General features: G+C 42.1%; 1 protein-coding gene across 4 annotated transcripts in view; it reads left to right on the top strand.

Moving 5' to 3' along the window:
* LOC147024172 (tyrosine-protein kinase receptor Tie-1-like) overlaps positions 1-22,411 on the top strand; it is a 145,113-nt gene extending 122,702 nt beyond the window's left edge. For all 4 annotated transcript variants that reach the window (XM_085883826.1, XM_085883827.1, XM_085883825.1 and 1 more), the window contains exons 19-23: positions 842-912; positions 3,480-3,520; positions 3,782-3,878; positions 13,992-14,091; positions 21,973-22,411. In XM_085883826.1, coding sequence (XP_085739952.1) covers positions 842-912; positions 3,480-3,520; positions 3,782-3,878; positions 13,992-14,091; positions 21,973-22,044 — 381 coding nt within the window. In that variant the 3' untranslated portion in view covers positions 22,045-22,411. The remainder of the gene's footprint in view (positions 1-841; positions 913-3,479; positions 3,521-3,781; positions 3,879-13,991; positions 14,092-21,972) is intronic.
* Positions 22,412-26,988: the final 4,577 nt, after the last annotated feature.

Genomic DNA, 26,988 nt, shown 5'->3' with positions numbered 1-26,988 from the left:
CTTGCAGGTTGAAACGTCACCAAAGAGGAGTTGCTCTCAAGAGCCTTTTCGTGCCAGTCGGGCATTTCAATCACGCACACGCTCCTCTTCCCACATAAGATTTTATGTCAATTTTCATCTGAAGCAGGTCGTACCAAGATGCACAAGCCAACGATGAACCGTTGACTCGCAACACAAGATGAACCTTTCCGCTGAAGGCAGTTTGGGGGGGCCTTCGATCTATTGTGTTTGCATTGAGCAGGAGGAAAAATTGAAAAATAAATGAACAGGGGATGATGTGGGAGAGTACAATGAGAGTGTAAAGAGAAGGGAAAGAGGGTTTGGAGGAGATAAGAATAGGCAGGGGAGGGAAGGAGGATGGGAGTAGGGGTAAGGGTTGATGAGAAGGTCAAAAGTTGTGTTATTTTGTGCGTTTAGTAAATATATCTGGCTTTGTGGGTATAATATAACGCTTAGTGAGCGAACCAGCTGGTTTTATACTCATACTCCACTGCTGATGTATTTGACTGTAATTCTCCTAAGACTATATATCCGCGAGCTTCCCGAAGCTGATAATCCAAATTCTTAACATCGCTGCTCCGGATGGATTTACCTTCTGGATTTGTCAGTTCATTGTCCTCGATACCGGGCCACCACCACCACACACACACACACTTATAGCATGGAACTGTCATGTTCATGGTGGAGCCATATAACAAACATATCTGTTTCGTTAGTGCTGTATTGCTATTTTATTGAAAATTAATCTTGTTCATGACTGCAAGATTTGAGGCCATTTTTGTGTTGTGTAATTGTTTGGGGATACTCTGGTTGACAAAAAGCTTTTCCGCACGGTCTGCAGGGACGGTTGCCGGTTCGATGGATGGCAATCGAATCTCTCAACTACAGCGTCTACACGACAAAGAGTGATGTGTAAGTTCCATTTCTGAATGCTTTCCCTGAACAATAGATCCTGATGAAGCAATGCTTCAGCACTTTGATCCACAATGCAGATGTGAGCATGCCTCCAGCACAAATAAATGGTATTTCAAATCCAGAACATGGTTTGAAATACTTCTCATGAATCATATACTTTTACCCATCAGCCAAAAATAATCAATATCTCATTGGTGTAAGGTGTGATAAGAGTCGAAGCGATGAGGAGCATGATCTGAACTTATTCCCAGTGCCGACAATGTTTCATGAGGGGTCTTCTTGGAGCCCCCTGAAATGGGCCCCTTGTGGTTGGGGCAGGCCCAGCAATGCATCCATTCAGGAAGCAAGTGTCTGAAACTAGTGGTTTTGTGGGACATGACAAAATAAGCAAGAATGAGGTGAACGGGAGGAGGGGGTAAGTGGTTAGTGAAGAGTTAGGTGGGGGAGGGGGAGGGAAGTGGGAAGTTAGGGGTGAAGGCATGAAAGATGACTCCTGTGATGCGAGGAAGGTGTTTTGAAATATCAGATTAGGATGGCCTGTAAGACAACAAACCTGAAGGACAAGACGAATCATGAAAAAATGTGTTTATGAGCTTCAGAGAAGATGATATTCATTTTGAGTAAATAATTTGATACCCATTAATTCCACAAATGGGATTCTCATTGATGGTGTTATGGAATTTTTTCATTTTGTCAAGTTGCTAAACTCATTTTGTTTAAAATTTACCGTTTTCACCCTGAATTCGTTTGCAACTTAAAATTTAATTTTTTTTTTATCGAATTGCATCTTAAAATATTCACTTCATCAATTGTATTTGATCTGATTAATGAGCTTGTTGTGCTGTGTTCAAATGAATCAAAGTGATGTATTGATGTCATGCAAGTAGATTTTCAGCATCTACTGTGATTTTCATTTCAAAATGTCTTTCAGTCATCACAAATCAGTCTCACCATGTCACTCCAAAAAGATTGTCAAATTAACCCAGCAATCTATATCCTCATGGTCAGCCATGGGAAGAGGTTTATTCTCTTTAACTTCGAGGCCACACCATCAGCTATGACCTCTTCTGGGTCAACAAAATTGCAAAACTGGCCTCCAAAGCCAGCCACAGACTGGGCATCCTCCATTGTTCCAAGTTTTTCCTTTAAAAAAAGCAGAATTATTCACAGCTTCTCAAGCCTTTTTCTGTACCTAAATGGAGTACTGCTCTCCCATAGAGGCTGGCACCTGAACAGCGCTCTCTCTCTCTCTCTCTCTCTCTCTCTCTCTCTCTCTCTCTCTCTCTCTCTCTCTCTCTCTCTCTCTCTCTCTCTCTCTCTCTCTCTCCCCCCCCCTTCAGTTCTGTTGCATCCTGACACGTTTCGTGGTCTAGTTGTTCCACGAGCCTTGACTCTGTTTCCAAAAAATATATATTTAACTTTTTGATTCTTGTTAGGTCATCTCTACCGAGATGACCTAATAAAGCCGGACCAAATGTCCGTCCGTAAGTCCGTCAACAATTTTTCTTTCCGATCTTGATGAAACTTAGTATGTGGGTAGAGGTCGATGAGTGTTGCACAACGATATAACTTTTGTACGGGTTCAAGGTCAGGGTCAAGGTCACGAGGTCACGTAAGTTATAAAAATCGCCATTTTCAAAACCTATCTTGTCTGCCATTCTACAAGATATTCGGCAACTGTTTATTGATTATGATAGTAAAAAAATATTATGTTGTATCTAACCAGACAGATTTTTGAATTTCCGTCCAGTTTGGCGCCACGTAACCTGGAAGATGGTCAAAAACACCTCCCGGTACAAAGAAAACTTTTTACTTCCGATCTTGATGAAATTTGGTATGTGGGTAGAGGTCGATGAGTGATACCCAACGACAAATTTTTTTCCTGGATTCGAGGTCAGGGTCAAGGTCACGAGGTCACGAAAGTTGTGAAAGTCGCCATTTTCAAAACCTATCTAGTCTTTCATTTTCGGAGATATCTGGCAACGGTTCGTCGATTATGATAGTAAAAAACATTATAGAGATGACCGTCACCCCCACACGGGGGTAATTTTTTTTTATTAACGCAATTTCTTTTTCTGGCAGTGAGTCTTGTTTCTCACTTCAATTAGGGGATAGCGTTCTTAATTATTTTGGTAAAGTATGATGGCTGAATGTCCAATTGCTGTAAAATTTAATTCCTGCTGGAAATTAAATGGAGTGACTCTTACTTGAGTCACAGAAGCCATTGTGTACTCATGTCGTTGTGGTAGGGCTGGTAATGGTAACATCTGATGACGCTGGTTATTGGATAATTCGTGGAAGGTTTATTTTAACGATGTACAATGTGTTTGCAGCCATGGGTTTTTGCTCACGGTGTCATTATGCTTTTGTTTCAAACTTCAGAAATGTTTGATGATTATTTCAAGAAAAATTGCTTTCTTCAAGTTATGATTACGAGTGAGTTGATCACCACTGCAGAATCTTGCCGGTGCACGGAGTGAACGTTCATAAAGTGAGTTTTGTAGAGAGTTGATTCACTGCCCCCATTGCAGATTGTTATGTTTGCTGTTTCCTCTTCTGTACAGGTGGTCATTCGGAGTTCTCCTGTGGGAAATCGTCAGTCTTGGTAAGAACAAGAGGAAGAAAGAGTGACAAGGGAAACTTTAAAGGGGGAAAATAATGAGAATCAGATGAGTGGTGATAGGGTAGAGGAGAAAGAGATGGATAGAAAAATGTGAGGGGTGGAATTGCAAAGGATGAAGAAATGAAGTGAAAGAAAGGGCTGTAGATTTGGGAAAGAAGAAAGGGAGAGTCACTTAAAGTAATTAATCAGGAAAAGATGGAAGGGAATGATGACGCATGGAAAGACAAATATTTGTGTTTGCAGGTGGGACTCCATACTGTGGAATGACATGTGCAGAGCTCTACGAGAAGCTACCGCAAGGATACCGCATGGAGACGCCGCACAACTGTGACGAGGAAGTGTATGTATTATAGTTTATAGACATGGGATACATTCAGCAAACAAAAGAGAATTTATCGTTGAGTTGTCATTAACGGCATCACAGCCCATTTGGTAAACCAGGCTAACAGTCAATATTTATACTGCTCGAATTTTTGAGCATGCATAAACATATTAGTTACTCACAGGGATACTAAGAACAGAGTGGTGGTGGTGGTCATATCAGACTCTGTCTTTGTCATATGGAGGATTATATGTCTATCCTCCTATGTCTAAGGTTCCATATGGAGTCGACTCTTGATAATTCCATTAGCAGCCAATTTTATGGTATTTAAAATTTGGATAGGCTCCGACACAGACCATTCTTAACAATTTGAGCACCGGTCATTTAGAATAGGCACTTTTCTCTTGGAGCAAAAACTCATTGTGATTATATACGTACAAACACAAATTGAAAGGTATTTGTTTACCTGTAAATAAATGATGGCGATGGACTTTACGGAGATGGATTTGAAGTTGTTCCTGATGATAACAATGGATTAGAGCCTCAAGAGGGCATTTTCCACGATTTTCCACATTTTCCTCCGCCACACACTTTTCCTTTGCGTCCATTCTCTCATGTTTTCTGAAAAACTTTCTGCACTTTTGGCAAAATCCAGTGTGTTGGACTGCAACTGTATGGAATATGCTTCTGGGTCAACAGGCAGGAAGTTTAATTTGAGCAGTTGATAAATGGTCGAGTGGCAGTATTTTATTGCATGGCAATGTGTTTTTTCTGGACGTGGTTGCATGCAACATCTAACAGGTGCTCACTTTTTCAACAGCAATTGAAACCCATTTTGCGTGTATATCTAGTATTTTATTCTTAAATGGGTATTGCACGAGTCTTGCTTTTTGTTTAAAAAAAAACAAAAAAACTTTACATTGTCATCATCATGTACCATACCCTACGCAGGGCAGCGGTGCTGCCAAAGCAGTTACAACCGGCTAAAATTCTGGTCTGGTCACCATTACAACTCAAGAAATCAGGAAGTCAGGGCAGAAATTTGGAATTTGTTCAGGGTGCCGGCAATAGCTCGCCAACTCTTCATGAAGCACACCATGTGATCTTTAATGTCCACCAACTAATGCCAGCAGACAGGACACCCAGTTAATGATCCAATTTAACATGCAATTTAATGTCCATCCGAGGGACAGCGCGCACACATTGATGCGTCACCCTGACAGTGAGACACTGGGATGACAGCTTAGAGGCAAGTGTGCATACCTCCAGGCCATCGTGTCAGCCCACTTTACATTAAGTTTCTCAATCATAACTATTAGATAACTTTTTAAATGAAGAGGTATTAAAATCAAATCCTTCGGTTAATAATTATCAATCTTAACTAAAGACAACTGATAAAATGTTTACTAATTTGAGTTAATGTGGCTTAATATTCGTTAATGCTACATAGTTGCTGCTCACAGACCAATTTGCACACAGTAGTTGAGATATCAATGCAAATTGACTGTAATAAAAGATCTATATGTAATGGAAGAGATTCATAGTAATCCTTTGTATACCACTGTTGGCACTGAAAGCAACATGAATCTATCTATAATTCCAGCAATGTGTGTGTGTCTGTCTGTCTGTCTGTGGCCGCTGTTTCTCGACAACCACTGGTCCGATCTAATTGAAACTTGCCAGGTATATTGCTGGGGACCTGAGGATGTGCCTTTTCAAGGTTTGATATTAATCGGACAAGTGGTTCCCAACTTACGGCCATTTATTTACCAAACCAATGGCAGGACACGTTGCTGCGTAGGCGTGGCCGATGGGGAAAGGGCGCCTTAGTTACCGTGGCGTAGGAGTGGCAATGGTCAATGGCAGCGAATGTCATGGCAAGCAAAGACAGGGAGGTAAACTTGATTTTAATTTGGATTTTAATGAACTCTGTGTGTGTATCACATCAGTTGTTACTTCAATGCAAGCGATAATTCGTGGAATGCATGTGAACATTCCGTACGGGCACGCGCTACTTCCGGATAGTGATGACTGACTGTATTCTAATAATTTCTCGATTTCTTATGCGCATTTATAGATAAACACAATGCCCCAAGCTGTTAGTCGTTTACAAGAGTGAAGGAACGGCCTGTGTGGTTGTTTGAAAGTTTTTTGTTTTTTTTTGCACGTACGGCCACGCACGTACGGCCATGCACGTATGGGCACATTCTAGTATTTCCAATTTTAATAAAGTATGGGGACAGCACACCCAACCGAACTTTCCAAACATGCATGTCAATATCTTACCCACACTACAAAGCAGCATTTGCTCAATAATGGCATCTTGTTGTAACATTTTTAATAACTGCACTATTGAAGCCTTTGTAATATCGGGTCCGCCAAAAGTCGTGACTGTATTTCAAACAGCAATGTAGGAAATAAAAAGTAAGTCGCACTGAATATGTAAGATGGAAATGAAAGAACATACTTTGGAGATTGTTCACAATTTATTTCATTAAGATCACATCCAGTAAGTGACCACACAAATTTGTGCCCGCTGCACAACCCACTCCATCACAGATGCCAGTGTTTCCAACTGAATGTAAAGGATTTCTCGATGAATATTGTCCTTTAGTTCTGATAAGGTCATGGGTTTCCTACGGTACACCCTGTCCTTCAGGTTTTTGCCAATCACAAAGTGTCGAAAAAAGCCCGAGAGAGTCGATTTTCAACTTCGCCAGTGATGTCACATCTGGAAGCCATATTGATCCAAATGGCAGCTTGCATAGAGAAACAGTGCAAGTAGAGCTTTGATATGGATACTGATTCCACCATCATTAGCAACTCTGATCGTTGTACAGTACATACATACATACATACATACATACATACATACATACATACATACTTTCTCTCTGCTATAAATAGATGGTGGTTCATTTGACTTGTAAAAATTTGTGTTGATAATCGATAATAGATCATTATATTCAGGTACTCTTGTGGTAACTACTGGCAATGGCAACAGGTGTTTGATTCACCGCTCAAATCACCCATGTACATGTGCTGGTAGCATGGTAGAGATTGGTGTTACAGTTTCGAGCGACGGCTGTTTCTTTCACTGAATGGTGGGTATAGCATCCTTTCTCAATCATGGCAAATAATCACAAGATCTAGTTATCTCTGTTGTTTCATAACAGTGCCCTGTAAAATGTTCCGAGCACAAAACCAAACATTTTGTAGGCCCAATTCACACTCAGTAATATCTGTCAAACTTTGGGTCTTTCGGCCTATGGTGTAGCATGAAACCATCTCAGTTTGTATTATTAGCCCCCGTTGGACTTAGTCCGAAACGGGGCCTTATGGATTTGGTCTCGATTTTCGTGAATGTCCGTGCATGCATGTGCGTCCGCAACCATTTCTCGGAGATGTATGGACCGGTTTTATTTGTACTTGGCACAAGGACAACACATGATGGTATACATACGCATGTTATATTTTTTTTGTCGACATCAGATCCAAGATGGCCGACTGGTGGCCATTTTAGTTATTAAAAAAACCCAGCTGTTGATCACATCCTCCACCATTTCTCGGACATGCATTTACCGATGTTGTTCAAACTTGGGAGACAGATAAAGAATGATGGCTTACATAACCACCACATTTATTTTGGGATCAGATCTAAGATGGCCGACTGGTGGCCATTTTGTTACTTGAATGTGTCCCGAACCATTTCTCAGATATGCATGGTCCAATTTTTTTCAAACGTGGCACAAGCTTAACGCATGATGGCTTACACGTGCCCCTTGCTTCATTTTGCAATCTGATAAAATATGGCCGAATGGTAGGTCAGGTCAGGTATGGGAGCATGTGCCAGAACAGCACGTCACTGCATCCACTTTCCACCGGTACTCCAGGGGCCTCCGTCTGGCCATCCCCCAGGCAAATGCCAGGCCCATCCCCATCTCCTTGAGATGCCGATCAACCTGCTGCAACCACGAGGCACGTGGTCGGCCCATTGGCCTCCTCCACTCATGAGACTCCCTCACTGAGAGAATCTGGTGAGCAGGATCAAAATGGTAGACTGGCGGCCATTTTCGTTGAACATAAAGATGGACTAGCCCTTCAACTCCATACAGCAAAATTACAAAAAGAACAGGGGCTATGACATTTTATGTCTTTTTTTACTTGTTATACAAGCACCAAGGATGCATAGACTCAGCATATTTGTGGGAAATCGAAAATTATTCGCCGTTTGAGTGAAATCGTACCGCGATGTAACCCGTACACAGTACAGAAATGGTGGTCTACTTCCTGATGCAATGTCACGGCTAACCTGAAGAAGAAGAATATTTCGACATTTATTCAAAAAATTAACCAACTATATAATTCGGAAATCGGAAATAGACACATCATATATATATATTTTGTAGGCTATCCAGGGATAGATTAGCGTTGAGGTGGTCTGAGCATTTGGTTTCCCTTTTAAGCTTCAGAGACCCCTTTAGACCCTAACTACCATTAGAACATACCCTTTAGACCTATAAGACCCTTCAGACCCTTTTAGAACCCCATAGACCCTTTGGACCCCTTTCACCTCTTAGACACTTAAGACTTTTAAAACCTATATACCCTTTCGGCACCTTGAAACACATGCCGCACAAACATCAAGTCTTCTTGCAACATACAGGCTCTACCTTTTTCAGCAGGTAATGTGCAAACTCGACCCATCCTGAGAGTGGGAAGGTCAGGTCAGGTATGGGAGCATGCGCCAGAGCAGCGCGTCGTGGCATCCACTTTCCATCGGTACTCCAGGGGCCTCCACCTGGCCATCCCCCAGGCAGATGCTTGGCCCATCCTCATCTCCTTGAGATGCTAATCAACCCACAGCAACCACTAGGCACGTGGTCGGCCCATTGGCCTCCTCCACTCACGAGGCTCCCTCGATGAGAGAATCTGGTGAGCAGGATAAGCGTCAGGAAAATGAGCCACATGTCCATACAGCCGCAGCCGATGCTCACGGATCATGCAGGTAACAAATCTCATTTGAGTCTCTCTCAGCAACCGCTAGTTGGACACAAAATCCGACCAGGGATAGCCAAGGTTTCTCCGAAGAGACCTGGTACCAAAGGAATCAAGTCTTCATCTAAGATCCCTGGTCAGAGTGCAAGTCTCATATCCATAGAGCAAAATTGGAAGCACCAAGGAACTGAAGACACTGACTTTCATCCTCCTGCACAGGAACCGACAGTGCCACACTCCATGATCCAGTGAATCCATGACTCTCCAGGCCTGACCCAGGCGTCTATTGACCTCTGGCTCACAGCTGGCAGAGACATTTATATCACTGCAAAGATAAGTGAATCTCTCCGTGACCTCAACATCCTCACCACAAACAGGTACAGACAAGATAGCAGCATCCAAGATGCCATTGAAAGCCTGAATCTCAGTTTTGACCCAGGAAACCCATAATCCCAGTGCCTCTGACACCTCAATCAGCACCTCTAGAGTCTCCGCAAAGATGACTGCATCATCTGCGAAATCAAGGTCAGAGATCTTGACATTCCCAAACTATGCACTGCAGCTTGATCTCTCCAACATCCTCCCCAGAATCTAGTCCATACAAGCACTGAAAACTGTGGTGGCCAGTACACACCCCTGATGAACTCCAGTAACAATTGGAAATATGTCAGAGATGGTACCACCACATCTCACAGCACCCTCAGCACCAGAGTAGAGTTCAAATATCTGATTGCTCAGTTTTGGTGGCACCCCACGAAGACCAAGAATCCTCCAGAGGGCATCCCGATTCAATGAATCGAACGCTTTGCAGAGATCAAAATAGACTGCAAGCAGACCCTGCCGAAACTCTCGTCTGCGTTCGGTAAGGACCCGAAGATGATGGTGAACCCTCTCCAGAATTATCCGAGCAAAGACTTTGCCCAGCACTGAGAGCAGCGTCACCCCTCCGTGTTTTTTACAGTCCTGGCGATCACCCTTCCCTTTCCAGGGAGAGACAGCAAGGCCCCTCTTCCAGTCAGTTGGGATGATGCCTGTGTTCCAGGCAGAGCACAGAACTGCATGTAATGAAATGAGTACAGCATTTCTACCAGCCTTAAGAAGTTCAGCATGGAAGCCACAAATTCCAGGAGCTTTCCCCCATTTCAACCGGTTCACCGCAGCCTGTATTTCCACAAATGAAGGTGGATCACGGTTGATTGGAGAGTCAGCAATGGGGATGATAACACCCCTGACATCCAACTAAACAGCTGGTGAATCAGCCTGGTACAGCCGCTCAAAGTAACCGACCAGGTGGGCCTTCACTTCGGACTCCTCTATCAAGAGCCTACCACCCTCCACTCTAACTGCAGTGCACCAAGGGATGGGCTTGGAGGAACACAATGTGTGAATTCCCCTGTCAGCAAGATGAGAATCTCCTGACCATACGTCAGGAGCACATCTCTGATCACATCTTCTGACCACTCTACCCCCTCACAGATTCCTCGCACATAGGCCTCCTTTTCCACCCTCAGCGCACCTGCAGTTTTACTCCTCAACTCCTTGAACAGCTCAGCTCTGCCATTCAGCCTGGCCCTGCGACTCTGGTCAATGGTATCCAGTGTCCCTTGAGAGACAAAATTCTTCTTCGCCCTCGGGTTTGTTCCAAGACATCCACCGGCAACATCAAGGATCGTGGTCTTGAAGGCATTCCACAACTCTTCAGAATTCCTTAAAGCACCGAGACCCCCCAAATCCCCAACCAGCCTGTTTGCAAACTCCTCAGCTCCCCTCTCATCGTTGAGCTTGCCAACATCCAGCCTCGGCTGGGATGGTACCATTCTCCTGGATTTAAGCTGCAACTTCAGAATTAATAACACAAGCCTGTGGTCGGTATTGAGGAACTGAGCACTCCGGTAGACTCTGCCGTTCTGGATCATCCTCCAGCGACCATCAACGAGGACATGGTCAATCTCCTTTGCCACACCGCCAGCATTGGAATACCAAGTCCAGCGATGAGCCTGTGGATGCTGAAACCATGAACCAGCCACCCTCAGTCCATGACTTCTTGGAAAGTCAAGGAACTTAGTGCTATTCTGGTTCATAGTTCCTGACCCATGGGGACCAACACATGTCTCATAACTATCCCTATCAGTTCCAGTCGATGCATTGAAATCCCCCAAGACTAGAAGAGTATCTCGCCTGGGGCACTGATCAACCACAGACTCGGACGTGGCATAGAATATGTCCTTCATGTTGAAATCGCTCACCTCAGTCAGAGCATAGACAGAGACCAGGGAAACGACACCCAAGGAGTGACGAATCCTTCGTCTCATAATATGCTCATTGACCGGTGATACCTCAATTATCATTGGACTCAGAATATTGGGCACAGCTACCACAACTCCTTGGTCATGATAACCATCAGAGCGACCAGACCAATAGTAGGTGTAACCACCCACCATTATCTCGCCACGATCCGGTCTCCGAACCTCAGAGAGTGCTGCAATACCGATGTTCAAACACTTGAGCTCAGATGATAACAGAGACAGGCAAAGGACATTCCAGGCCCCTACCTGAAGGGACCGCCTCAGGTTAACCCAAGGAGACCAACATCTGGTGGATGACACCTCAGCACCACCCCGACACACACTATCTCTATCTGACCTGGGAAGGTTACCCCGTGGTTTTCCTCCTATCAGCAAAGAGTGGGGTCCCCATCCCATCATGGGGGATCCGTCAACCATCCCGTCATCCCGTCATCCCCATGGGGTCCCCATCCCGTCATCCGGTGAGCTACCCTGTGGATGGCAGCTGCACAGGAGGTACTCCCACGGAGTGAGTTTTCAGATTTCTTTGCGTTGTTGTGTTTTGCTGAGTGAAGGGTTTTACAGTGGCCGGAGTGCAAATCCTGCCACCAACCTCATAAAAGTAACCCAACTGCAGGAGGACGTCTGTAGACACAGTTGGGCACTAGATATGGATGGCCGTTGGCTCACAAGGAGCTCCTCCGCCCTTTGACAGGTTTTGGTTTTTATCCTCCTGGGTGTCCATATCATACACCCTCCTCACCAGGAAATCTGGTGGGGGAGATGGTTAAGTCACCGCCAACCCGACCATGAAACAGGTTAGTACAGGTTTATATGGTACCTGTAGCAAGTCACAGATCAGATCTGGCTTGACCTGACAATGATGACCACTCTGGAAGAGTACGGTGAGATCAACAACAGATCCAAATTTTCCTACTTTATAATTCACATCATACCCTCTCATCTCCTTTGCAGCTCTTCCCTTTGAGAGGCACAACTCACCCCCAAGTTATTCTGAATTACCTCACAAGCTTCATATCTCAGGGTGGGTACTCTGCTAATATGTTATGAATTGGTTCAAGGACAACATCTAGTGTCTGCAATGACCAGTCTATATCCTCTACTTAAATCCCATCATCTACTCTGATGGCTGGTGCCTGGTGTTGGTTTAATGGTTCGGGTGGTGGGCTTGGTATCGTAGGATCCTGTGTTCAAATCCCACTCGGCTGTTGAATTAATACCAGGTGGGGTTGACTCTGCCTGTTATCCTTCTGAGGTCAGCAAAATGAGTACCAGCTTGCTGTTATCCTGTGTCGGAGTGGCGACCCGTCCAGGATTGTGCCCAATAGCCAAGGAGACTGCTTAGGCAGCACCAATGCTCTGTACAGAGTATGGTCCTAATGGATGGATGGATGGATCTGCTCTGAGAAACACTGCTTGAGGGCCAGAGTCAACCAAACACAATCCACCATGCACTGACCTTGCACTTCCTCGGAGGGAGGAGTAGTGTCGTATTCCACCTAACCTTGACCAAAATATGGCAGTGTCACCCTATTAGAAAACAAACAAATGCTTGTGAATTAATATTCCTGCATCTTCCCTACTGATCCAAAAGATTGTCTGCACTCCACATTTTGGAAATATAAGATGTATGTTTGGCTTCATTTTTAGACTATTTGATTCGAAATTTTCACTATGTAAATATAATTCCTCGATCACGACAATGACTCTAACTACTAATACTACTACTATTACTACATCTCTTAATGACCCAAATTAATCGCACCTTTTTGGGGGGTTGGTCATAGTAAATTGAGAGAACTATTTGACAAACTGCCTCAACAAGCCTGACTGCGGCTGACTTGGACAGGAATTTGAAATTTGGAAATCTACTTTTTATGACAGGTACACTATAGGATTTTTACCATCCACAAATTAATGCCATCAGATAGGTTCCAAGGTTAAAGTCCATCAGTGGGATGGTGTACTCTGTGATACAACAGCTCTGCCGGAGAGTTGTCAATATGGCAGTTTATAGGGTTGAGTCAGGAATCTCCTCCAAGAGACGAGACGGCTCAAAGGTAAACGTTCTACCTCTGCACCATTCTGTCACACCAATTGATGAATTTGTTACAAAAGAATAATTTGTTCGGTTTTGTCACAACATTGAACAACTTGTACCAACTACCCAACCTATTATATAAGCAGGGAGTAAAACTGGAGTTGAAAAGGGGGAAAGGGGTGGAAACAAAAAAGTAATAACCAGAGACATGTCAAGTAAGATGATGTTGTACCCTAATACATGTTTCCTGAATTACTTTCATGATAACTTATAATTACTTTAATCACATAAGGATAAGTTGAATGAATATTTCAGGATTAGCCTTTGGGCAGTTCCACAATTTCGGACGTACATTTTGGACGCATTATTAAGATACCGCAGACACAAAGATTGAGAATATGAAACTTTTATTTGGCCATGATATGACGTGTTTAGTAGAAAACAAGTAACAATGAAAAAATAGTGTCAACACCTTAATGACCTTGGAATAATTAAAAAAAAATAATACCATGTGTTTGGACGTACACAGAAAAAATGAATTTTCTGACTTCATAAGTTCAATTAAAAATTTCTGTGAAGTGTGCAGATTTTTTTTTCAAAAAAAGTGCATTTATAATTTACAATTTTTGAACAGCTTGTACAATTCCCTTCAAAATGATATATAATTTGTGCTGATAATTTCATTTTGAAATATTGACTTCCTGGTTGACATTTATGGAACTGCCCCTTTGTTGAATTTACACGTGACATAGGGAGTAACATGAGTGTCTTTCGTTTTGTATGCAGTTATGAACTGATGAAACAATGCTGGAGGGACAGGCCACATGAACGGCCCACATTCTCACAAGCGTGCCTCTCACTTCGCCGAATGCTGGAGGTTCGGAAGGTGAGATGGGCCTGTACACTTATGTCAATTGATGGGGCATGCCAGTTGTCAGTGAATCATGCAATCAGAGTTTGGACAGAATGTATCGGACTCCAAAAAGTTAAAAGGATCAAATTTTATTATGCTTGAAATAGTTATCAGAACAATGAAGAACTGAAAAATAAATATAATCTTTCAGTAAAATTTACCGATTCACTGATGAGTATTTTTAATTCCTGAGTATTATTATGATAAATGACAATCACGAGTGTAAAAGTCATACATTTTGGGACAGTTTTGGGATGCTGGAGTACTATTTGAAGCCCGTGGTAAAAAAAACAAAAAAACACGATTTATTTATTATTATTTTTTTTTTGAAGGAAAGCCTTTTATTCTTGCACTGGTTGAAAAGAGCTCAAAAATGGGAGGTTATATATTTCTTAATAGCAAAGAAAAAAATTTTGGGAGTGATCGAGGCAGCGGGCTGTAACAGATACACGGCCTGGTTCAGTTTTTCATCTGATTGAAAAAATTATAATTTTTCTGAAGGTTTGAATTATTTTGATGATCTTTTGCTAAATATTTTTTTCTCTCCAAAGAGCATGTTTGTGTTCCAGGGTGGGACAGCATTAGCCTAATATATATATATATATATATATATATATATATATATATAAATATATATATATATATTTATATATATATATATATATATATATATATATATATATATATATATATATATATCTATATATCTATATATATATATCTATATATATATATATATATATATATATATATATATATATATATATATATATCTATATATAAATATATATATATATATATATATATATATATACTCGCAAATAACACCCATCGCATCGCTAACAGGAGAGAGAGGAGGGAGGGAGAAAGAGGAAGGAGGGGAGAGGGAGGATGAGAGAGGAGGGATGGGTAGCTATTATGGGTGAGGAAGCCAGGAGGGGAGAGAGAGGGTGGATAGAGAGAGGAGGGAGTGGCTTCCATGGCATGTGACCCTTTTTTCGTGGGTTTGGCCCAGTTTCTTTCTTTAAACCCGTGGACCTGTTTTTGTATCGTGAAAACCCGTATCAGATAGAAAGTAAGAAACAATTTCAAAAACGCAATGTTTATCTTCCATTCCACTCACATGGATTCACACAGAGTGGACAGATCTCCAATATGCAAGGTACCCCTCTCGTCTGACTATCGGCTGTGTGACGTCATGAGCTTTCCCCAACCAACCAATTCCCTCAATCCTCAACCGCAGCATCATCACAAGTCACTTCCTCTCATCTGCCGTTTGTCCTCATCCCCGAATCAATTGGTAGACCTATTTGTTTTCCAATTCACTCTTCGACTTCTTACTGTGATATTTATCAGTAAGTTTAGGTATTTTGAATGGTAGGAATTGATTTGGATTGTTTTCATTCATTGACAGGGTGTCCACAAATTACTGTTCCAAATTCAAGCCATAATAAAAAAATGAATGAAATGGTATACAATGATGTGGTTTGCTGCTTGTGAATGAATATTTACCAAAGTTTTATTGTCACGATTTGTCAAGATCACCGTTTATCATCACTTAGTCTCTATAACCCAGGCAACATTGATCTTTCTTGAGGGGAAGCTATTTGCAGTAAATGTGATGCCATGCATCACAGGTGACAACTGGAAATGAAAAAAAGGAAATAATACTTTGAGAAATGTTCTTTCACAAGCATGAAACCACATCTTAGTATTCCATTTAATTCATTTTACCCTGTGCACAAAGCGGAAAGTGGGGCAAACTAAAGCAATCAGTCATGTACATACAGTACGTATGTATGCTGTCTGACTTGGAACCTTATCATTCCTGATGAGTCAATTTTGCTTTCAGTCTGCAGGCACAATGACATCGTGTGATCATGACGTGGATGTGGATGGTAGCTCATGCTTCATGAGTGAGAAGATGACTCCACCCAATAACAAGGCCCTGCTTTCAGAAAGCTGCTTTTCAGAAAGATGACTCCGCTCAGAAACTGCTTTCAGAAAGGATTTGACTTCTCATACATATCCTTTCATCAGACCAAAGGAAGGAGACTCGTCAATGGCAGTTTGTAACTTGTGCGCACTCTCGTTCAAGATCAATCATGGTGGAATCAAAGACATCAAGAGACATGTGGCGAGTACTCAACACGAACAAATGGAAAAGGAGTCAAAACCAGCTGCTCTCTCAAAAGTTTCTTCCCTGATAAAGATTCTCACACTGAATATCTGGTGACTAAAGTTGAGCTTCTTTATCCATCTAACCATTGGGACCATACTCTATGCAGCGCATTGGTGCTGCCTAAGCAGCCTCCTTGGCTATTGGGCACAATCCTCAACGGGTCGCCACTCCGACACAGAGTCAGGCTTCTTTATGCTGGGCAGAAAGCGGAGCACAACATACCATTTGCTTCAACTGACCATGTCGGACCACTCTTTGCAAAGATGTTCCCTGGAGACGTCTCGAAAAAGTATGCGTCGGTTCGGAGGAAAACAACTGCGATCATCACGCACACCTTAGCACTATACATGCTGCAGCTGGTCTTGGACTATATGAAACTACATCCATTCTCTCTTGCATTTCATGGAGGGAATGAGTCAGGAGTCGAATCAATGTATCCACTTGTTGTGCCCTTCTTTGACTTGAACCAGGGTGAAGTAACCACAAATTTCTGGAGGATCTGTCTGATATCAAACTGTACAGGTTTGGGCATCTTTGAGAAAGTGGAGGAGAAATATAGAGCAGATAGAATACCGTGGGAAAACACAGTGGCTCTGGGTGCCGACAATGCAAGTGTGAATCCAGGAAACCAACAAAAATCCTGATGTATTCACAGGTGGATGTAACTGTCACGTACTACACAACACGACCAACCATACATCTGACAACTTCACTCTTACAAGTGGCTTCTCAATTGATCATCTCTTCGTGGACCTCCACTACTACTTTGACAAAAGTACGAAACGAAAAGCTGAGAAAAAGGAATTCACTTCATTCTGTGATCATAAGTACAGAAAGATTTGCAAGTATGGATCAACTCGACGGCTCAGCAGGGAAACTTTGATATAAACATGATTTTGGTGCAGTATCTGACTCTGCAGAGTTACTTTGCCAGTCAAGCGACCACCAACAATCCTCAACTTCGGCGGCTCCAAAAACACTTTGGAAATGCATGAACTGAAATTTATCTGACATTTTACCAGGACATTCTGAAAAGGTTTGTCAACACCAACAAGATCTTTCAATTCGAGGAACCTAAAATTATTTGCATCAAGACAGAACTGACATTTCTACAAGGTTTGTTGGGTCATTTTCTGAAAGAGGAGACGTATCATGGAAAGGAACTTGGCGAAGTAGTCTTGATGCCAAACAGCCATTTCAGGGCAAAGCGTGCTTTAGCGTCATTATGAAGTTTTTTCTTTTGGTTGATTCATCATCTCTGAGCTATCCTGAATCAGAATCAGCCGGGTACCAGACTCGCACCCTTGAGGATTTTTTTTAGAGGCGAAAAATAAAATGGCCGCCACCGACTTTCGATAAATTCTGTTTTGGGCGAAATCTTCACTTCGAATGCACTTACACACACAATTTTGGTGTCTACTACTATGTTTCATGCGACAGACAAGGTAAACGTTGATGATTCTCTCAAGATTGAACAACAACAGATGGCGGAATTTGAATCTGGATGGCCAACAAGCTTCAACCATACACTGACCAAGAAAGTGACCCTGATGACTTCGACCAAAAAGAGCATCAAGCTGGATGGAAGGCCAGTATATGATACCGAATTGATCCACACCCGAGTCTTATGTCTCCAACAATATAGGGATATTGATATCAAAGATGTCCTCTCTTATGAACTGTCCCCTGTTCCAGCCTCCTTGTTTGATGAGAGCGGTGCGATGCGGGCTCAGTCGAAAGCAATCCTGAGGACGAAACTCCAAGTTGAGCAATCAAGTCGAATCCAAGGTGTTCCAGATGCTGTCATCATCGATGGATGCACCATGTTATGGACTGTACATTGGCCCACAAATGGTACAGTTGAGGATTATGTGATCAACTTCATGGGAACCATGAAATACCACCTGGAGTGTTGTGACGTATACCTGATTTTCGACAGGTACATCAAAATCAGCACGAAACAAATGACGAGATCCAGTCGCGCAGGTCATGATTCAAGTTGAAAACATCAACTCAACTTACGCACAACACTTCCAGCACAAAAAGTGGTCCTAAATGTAGCCTACAACAAAGTGCAACTAATCGATTTGATCTGTCAGTATCTGATGACCCACATTGTAGACAACCAGACCAAACTGGTGATCACCGGAAAAAATCCTACACCAGTACAAGTATGGAACAATTCCACTCTCCAGAGACAGGATCTGAAAACACACCATGAAGAAGCAGATGTCATCATCATCCATCACTTAGTTAGAATTGTGTCAGGTGTCAGTGGTGACTCACACACAAAGTGGTCTGCGACAATACAGATGTCTTTGTCCTGTTGATTCATTTCTACCTCAAGGAAAAGATGACTGTGGATGTCAGCATGGAGAGTCCGTGTGCTGGGAGGGCGAACATCGACATTCGCCAAACAGCACTGAAACACAAAAGCATCGCCAAATATCAGTTGTGGAAGTCTAAGATGGCCAACTCCAAGATTACCTCTGCTCCGAAATTGAAGCGGTTGCCCCCATCGCATGATGCCTTTGTTCAACATGTACATCGCACTCATCATCAAGTCATTATATGGAAATCGGCCACTCAGTCAGACCCTCCGAACTTGGATCCCATCAAGTATGGATGGCAAGAAGGTGAGGACGGTGCGACGTTGTGTCCAACCACACTTCCACCTGATGTGTCTGCTACACCAGTCACCATTCTGCGGCTGATCAAGTGTGGATGCTCCATCAGCCGGCCATGTTCCACCGGGAGGTGTGGTTGTGTGGCAGCACAGATGTCATGTTCGATGTTTTGCAGTTGTAATGCTGGATCAGACTGTTGTAACGAACAGACAAGGGCAATAGATGCTAATCATGACGATGACGAAGATTGAACATAATGTACAACATTGCATCCTTAACAAAGTTAACATTTGTTTGCCTAAAAATAAAAGGTAATTTCAAAATCATATACATGTACATACTTACTTTAAGACATCACCTAAAGTCATAGTCAACTATCCGCATGCATCCGGATAGATTTGTGTAAAAATCGTATTCCAACATAATCATCAATTCATTGATCATTGCAAGTAAGTTACTTCAGCCGCTATTGACTATTATTGTACGTAGTATTAATATTTGAGGGTTCATCAAATTAAATTTCTTACTCGAAGTGATCAGTGGCCTGGTGTTGGCGCAGTGGTTAGGGCAGCGGCTTGGGATCCAAAAGGTCCTGAGTTCAAGCCCCGTTGGGCCACTGAATTAATACACCAGGGGGTTGACTCAGCCTGTCATCCTTCCGAGGTCGGCGAAGTGAGTACCAGTGTACTGGGCCGGTGTATACCCCGATTAAAATAGGTGTACCATATCCCTGTGTCGTAAGGGGCGACCAGGGTTGCGTCAGGAAGGGCATCCGGTGTAAAACATGTGCCAAATCACGATGCGGATCATACGGATGATCCGCTGTGGCGACCCCTAACGGGAGCAGCCGAAAGAAGAAGAAGAAGAAGAAGACTCAAAGTGATCTGTGGAACTGCAAAATAACCATTTTTCATATTAAAATGGTGGCCATCTTGAAAATATGAGACAGGTCTTTTATATAAACCTTCAATTTTATCAGTATCGGATTCCTTGAGCATGAAAGCATAGTGATAGACACCAACATTGTGTGTAAGTGCCTTAGAAGTGAAGATTTCGCCCAAAACAGAATTTATCGAAAGTCGGTGGCGGCCATTTTATTTTTCGCCTCTAAAAAAAATTCCTCAATGGTGGGAGTCTGGTACCTGACTGATTCTGATTCAGGATAGCTCAGAGTTGATGAATCAACCAAAAAAACTTCATAACGACGCCGCAACATGCTTTTTCACATTTCCGCTGGACTAAAGTAGATGTTGATGATCCAGATTCATTTCAGGACAAGCCTTTCTTGTGTTTTCAAATGACCAACCTGATGTGACATGCTGATCCCTTTCCACCTGAGATTGTGAAAATCCAAGAATATTGTTGAAAGTTCTATCAAGAGGCATTCAAATATGAGCTCTCTCATTTTTCACTTTCGGATGATGTGATCTGCCATGCGAAACTCATTGACTTTTCCACGTGAAGAGAAACTGAATTTGACAATGTCAGATATTTTGTTGAAAGATTTGCCGTGTTGAAAAGGCAAGCTGTTGAGTCGGGACGATGATCGATATGATGAGTGCATGGAGTACAGAACACGACCGGACACAGCCTTTTCTGATCCAAACCAAAGGGTGGACATGACATAGCGTGAGATATCATTGATGAGAAGGGCAGACGAGGAACCATAATTTGGCTTTGTACTCACAGTCGTTCAGCGTGTACTTATCCTGCCTCGTAGTAATGCTGAAGAGGAACATATCTTCTTACAAGTTCGCAAGAACAAAATCGATTTCCAAGGGCACTGGTCAAATGAAGTCACCCGACCTGTTCCCTTCACGTAAAAAAACCAACTTCGTTTTGTAAAACCCCGTGTCATAAGTTTGATCCACCAAGAGATCTCATCAGAAAGGACAAGAAAGCCCATGGGGAATACATGCAGAGCACAGTCACAGGACGTGACTCGTCCATCAGGTCTCGGCTATGTCAGTTTGATAGATTTCTGCTCTTGTGGAGCTTCACGATCATTGAGATGAGTCTATACAGTACTTGGACTGCAAGTGAACATTTGAGATGAGTTCTGAACAGCTGCAAGTCCACCTGATCAATAAATGACTATCTTAGTATTCTGGTGTATTTTGTGTCACTGACAATTTCTTGAATAGCGTTTTTACCACGTTTGGTTAACCTTTTGTGCACCATTGTTTATGGCTACATGGTTCCCTGGTGCTTATTTTATTTTCAGCTCACCTGGACTTTAGTCATTTGAGATTATCCGATTGAGCAATGTCTGTAGGTGAGTGAGTGAGCGAGTCAATCAGTCAGAAAACACTTCAGTCATTATCGCTTGAACTAAACGCACGATTTTGATGAAGCTTGGCCACAAGCTTCATATCTGATAACTAACAAAGGTGTATTGACCACATCAAAATCTGCGCTCATTAAGGTGGGCTTGCCCCCCCCCCCTCCTCCAAATAAAATAAAATAAGTATTTGCTTTCTTCTCTGAAACTGCACACACAATTTTGATGAAACTTGAGCACAACCCTCATCACCCATGACATACCAAAATTTGTACACGCTATTTTAAAAATCAGGTTTAAGGAGGGGGTGGGGTGGGGGTGTTGACCCTAAAATAGGTATTTGCTATAACATTGGTTCATTTTGGTACATTTTGCTGGTTTCATCCCATGTTAACTTCCTCCCAAGTATCATTATTCTACCAGGTGAGCACCCACAGGGGTAATGCCTATGTGTGTGTGTATACATACACACACACACACACACACACACACACACACACACACACACACACACACACACACACACACACATTGTGAGGTCATAATGGGCTGCATCACATGTTTCAGGTGATTATTTTTTTTTTTGATTAAAGAAAACAAATTGCTCCATGATTTGAACTTTGGCTGCTTTCAATAGGTGACTGTTCAAGGAAAGCGTCATCATACTTATAAATGTTGCTTGTTATGTAACATCCTGAGAGCTTTGTTTGGGAATATTTTTCTGTGCTTTTTGGTGTAATAAGCAATGATCATGTCATTAACAGGCATACGTAAACACCGCGCTTTTTGAGAACTTCACCTACGCCGGCATCGACTGTTCAGCGGAGGAGGCCTGAACCCTCTCGGGTGCTTCCCTTCTTTTGTTGTTACCACATGGTCGGAAGAGTCACTTTGGTTATTTTTATTATTTGAAGTTTTAAAAGTATTTATTCTATTGTCACATTTTCTTCCTGGTTCTGGAACAAGATAAGTTTTTGTTTTTTTTGTATTATGTGGCTAACTCATGTCAGATTGCATTTTAGAGAATTGTGCCACAGAGTTTCATATTTATATTTTTATTTGCATTTCATTGTGTTGCTCAACTTGAGGAAGGTCAGAATAATATGTTGTTTACTTACACAATTGCCTGCTTTTTGTAACTGAAGCTATAAGGTGTATGTCTTCAAATCTGCAAGGCAGACAAATAAATGCTCATTCTGTAAATCGCATCATTTACTTTTTTTATTTGCAAAAACAATTGGCAAGTGGTTAAACACACATGCACATTCAAAAGAAGCATGCTAAGAAAACAAACAAACATATAGACTTATAGAATAGTTAGAATAGTTAAATTTCAGAACAGGTGAGGGAGGCTGGACTTTTTATACTATCAGAAAGGAGGCAATTATAACAGCATGTCACTAAAATGTTTAAAATGGTCAAGGGAATTGATAAAATTGATGCAGGAAAACTACTTACCAGATTTGACAGTGACAGGACTCGGCGGCATAGCTTCAGAGCAAATAAGAGAAGAGTTAACACATAGTAGTAAGGTGGGGGTGTTTCACACGGACAGTCATATATGGATGGAATGGTCTTCCTTGTGAAAGTTGGAGCTGCACTTTCACAAGCTGCAGGCACAGTGTATAAGTTCAAAATGGAATTGGATATCGACCTAAAACCAGTGGAGACAGGGACATGGACAGAAATTGAGGATGGACCGCAATTGAATTGGGTGATCTGTGGACATTGTGCGCGTGTTGTGCTGTCTTGGTATCTTGAGATATTGATTCTCTGGTGGGTGTTTTTTCAACAGTGCTTCATGTCATTTGTGTTTTAATGCAATCCTCACCTAACTTTCCTCACCTCCCCCAAAATCACCATATGTTGTGATCGTTGACGTCGGAAATGTGATGTACATCTTTGCCACTACCCTCCCCCCACTGCTCACCTTCCTTGTCCCATAGAGTGTACACTACCAGTCAAAAGTTTTAGAACACCCCCATTTTTCCAGTTTTTACTGAAATTTAAGCAGTTCAAGTCGAGTGAATAACCTGAAATGGTACAAAGCCAAATGGTAAACTGCCAGAGGTTAAAAAAAGTTTAGTTTACGAAAAACTGAAAAATAATGTATATTTCAGAGTTGTTAAAAAAGGCCCTTTTCGGGGAACAAGTAATGGGTGAGCAACTGCAGCTGTTCTGCAGCAATGGAAGTTAATGAAGCCTTCGAAGTTGATGCAAACAATTCCTACAGGTGTCCCAACTTTTGTTGATTAGTTACAAACCCTCTGTCTGTATTAAAGCAGTGTTGGAACAGACTGTGTTGCTTCAATCTCTGAAGCATTATTTGGACAATATTGCACTGCAGGAAGTAGTATATTGCTATCATAATGGTGAGAAAAAGACAATTAACAAAGTACGACAGACAGACCATAATAACCCTTAAAAGTGTAGGTCTTTCCCTTGGAGAAATTGCAAAGTAATCCAAGGTGTCAGTGAGTACAGTTTCCTACACCATAAAAAGGCATTTGGGAACTGGAAAAAACTCTGCCAAGAAGAGGTCTGGCAGAACCAGAGCCACAACACAATCAGAAGACAAGTTTGAGAGTCAACAGCTTGCGTGATTGGTGGCTCACAGGACAGCAGCTTCAAGCACAGCTTAACACTGGTCGAAGTAAGGAAGTCTCAGTTTCAACTATGATGAGAAGACTTTGAGCTGCAGGTTTGACAGGTCACGTGGCAGTAAGAAAGCCATTGCTAAGATGGCAAAATAAGAAAAAGAGGCTTGCTTGGGTCATGAAGCACCACCAGTGGACTACTGAAAACTGGAAGAAGGTCTTATGGACCGATGAATCAAAATTTGAAATCTTCGGTTCATCACGCAGGGTTTTGTGCGCCGTCGAGTAGGTGAAAAGATGGTTCCTCAGTGTGTGACACCCACTGTCAAACATGGAGGAGGAAGCGTGATGATTTGGGGCTCGAATGCTGGATCCAGAGTCGGGGACTTGCACAGAGTGACTGGCACCCTGAACCAAAAGGGCGACCACAGCATTTTGCAGTGCCATTCAATACCCTCTGGTCTATGCCTAGTTGGTCAGGGGGTTCATCCTACAGCAAGATAACGACCCAAAACATACCACCAGGCTAAGTCAGAACAACCTTAGAAAAAAACAACAAGACCGTAGGCTTCAAATCATGGAATGGCCAGCACAGTCTCCAGACTTAAACCCCATCGAGCCAGTTTTTGATGAACTGGACAGAAGGGTGAAAGCAAAGCAACCTACAAGCACAACACATTTGTGGGAACTTCTGCAACAGTGTTGGGAAGAACTTTCTGAACAATATTTGATTTCCATTGGAGAAGGAATGCCACGAGTATGTTCGGCTGTTATATGGGACATTTTCACAAAACCGGGTCAGGTAACGGTAAAGAACAAACTCAAAAATCAACTTTCATTGATATTCTCGAAATAGTGCTTGAACCCCTTTTAAGGCCTAGAAAAATGTTCAAATGATGTCAGCAACGCAGGATCACCATGAGGTCTCTGGACTGACTGGGCAATATATTCTTGATAAAAATTATCGGACAGTCTTTACCGTTACCTGACCCGCTTTTGTGAAAATGTCTCGTATCTGCAAAAGGTGGCTACTTTGATGAGTCGAACATTTAGATTAAATTTTGTCAACAAAACGATTCCATGATTTCCTTTTTATCTGCAGTTGTTTATTTGTTCTGTGCTTTAATTTCAGAGTACATTGAAACATTAAACTGCTTAAATTTCAGTAAAAACTGGAAAAATGGGGGTGTTCTCAAACTTTTGACTGGTCGTGTATGTCAGGTTGGATTGGGTTTTCAGTCATACTGATGGGGTTGGTGTCGAAGAGGGTTATTGTCCTCGTGATTTGGGTGATTGGTTTGGGGTCAGGTGTGTGTGTGTGTGTGTGTGTGTGTGTGTGTGTGTGTGTGTGTGTGTGTGTGTGTGTGTGTGTGTGTGTGTGTGTGTGTGTGTGTGTGTGTGTGTGTGTGTGTGTGTGTGGACATGGGCACAGGTATGATGAGCCTATTGCCCTCCTCCTGTGTCGATTTTTCCTTGTATTTCCTTGTAAGTTGGCAGTGTAACACCATCTCAGGGCATCCTCCACCCTCACCTGGGATAATTTGTATCCTTATTGACCCTCCCCAACGTCTTTGCATCAATTTTCAAGGTTCCATGTTTCCTTTCGTTTTATCTCTCCTCCTCCTGTTCACTCATCTCCTTCCATTTGCACGCGTCTTACTGTTCCATCGTTGATGTGTTGCCCTATACCATTTGTCATCTTGCTCCACCATGATGATACATTTTGTACACATAAAACGGTTTCCTGTTATGCACCCATCACAAAATGATATAATGACTTCAAATATATAATTGGTATGTAATCAGTAATGAATGAGTAAATTCAGCCAGCAATATAATACACAATAAGATAATTCTGCTATTATTATTATTATTATTATTATTATATATTTTTTTTTTTTTTTTTTGGTTAGCTTGTTTGTGTTGTGTTCTCATCTGGAACCCCCAGTGCATGATGTCTGGAATCCAGGTTAAAGTCCTTTATAACGTGTTGGCTTGCCCATTGTCTTCTAATGTCCGAGTTACCCATGTATAAGTACACGAATATCTACTTCCGTCTTTGTCTCGCATGTGATTTATGTACAAGCTTCACTATGAGCCTTGGATTAATGTTTAAAAAAAATAAACAGGAAACGAAACAAAGCAACTGGAAGAGAAGGGCATGTGGGCCTTGTGATAAGAACAAAGTACATTAGAGGCGTCCATGAGATTGTGGGTTCAAGTCTTACTGTGACAGCAGCAGTATCAAGGACTTGGATTGTAAGTAAGGTAGCTCATCACTCGTCCTATGGTTTGTCAATTTTTGAATGTCTTAATAGAATTGTTAATGCACCAATGAGGCTCACTCATGACCTTCTGATGAAAAGTGATCTTCCTGCTCTCGAATGCTGGCGGTGTCAGTCAACACTTTTTGGGTTGACTTTTCAATTTCCCCAAGCAAACCTGCAAAAGTACCCGTACCCGGTGACGGGAAAAGTTTCTGTTAATCTATCAATTCAAATTATTTAATGGATTTAAAAAAAGGTTAATTGTGGTGAACTTTTGGTTTCACTCAAAGCCAAAGCTCTGAACTACTGAAACCGTTTCGCGTGAAATGGTGGTGCAACATTGGGTGGCGGAGGTTGGATTTGTCTAAAAAGAGAGAAATATATCTGTTTTAAATGATGTGTTACTTCATGAAGATCTGTATTAAATTTGCTTTATTCCAGAAGTTAATGTTGATGTTAAAGATTACTGGAAGGGAGGTTGAAGTGACTGACTATATCGGATCAAGAAAAGTGAAATAAAAATTCAAAATAACCAATCAGCAGCTTCTCAAACGCAGTGGAAGCGGTCGCCGGAAACGGGAGCCAGCTGAACGCACGGACGAAAACCGCGGTTCCCATTATATAACAGATCATACTGCTCTAAACTCAAACCAACACAAGAAAAGAGTTGCTGAAACATTCATACATTTTAACTTTTTGCAAATAATTATAGCTTCAAACGGAAAAGCTAAAAATGTGTTGTTGGGTAGAAAACTTAAATTTCATTGGCTGATGGTGATACAATGCCACCAGACAGAGGAAGTTGGCTGCAACACAGCGGCAGGTCTGACGTCATTCGCTGGAATATTATATTGATGAATTTTAAGGTGCCTTTTACTACATCAAAGGTGCATATTCAGAGTTTCTACAATTATAT

The sequence above is a fragment of the Eptatretus burgeri genome, chromosome 6, assembly GCF_056783735.1.
Source record: "Eptatretus burgeri isolate ZD-2024b chromosome 6, Ebu_testis_v1, whole genome shotgun sequence".
In the NCBI taxonomy this organism is placed as follows: Eukaryota; Metazoa; Chordata; class Myxini; order Myxiniformes; family Myxinidae; genus Eptatretus; species Eptatretus burgeri.
Note: the sequence above shows the minus strand (reverse complement) of the source record. Positions and strands in the feature narration are given on the sequence as shown.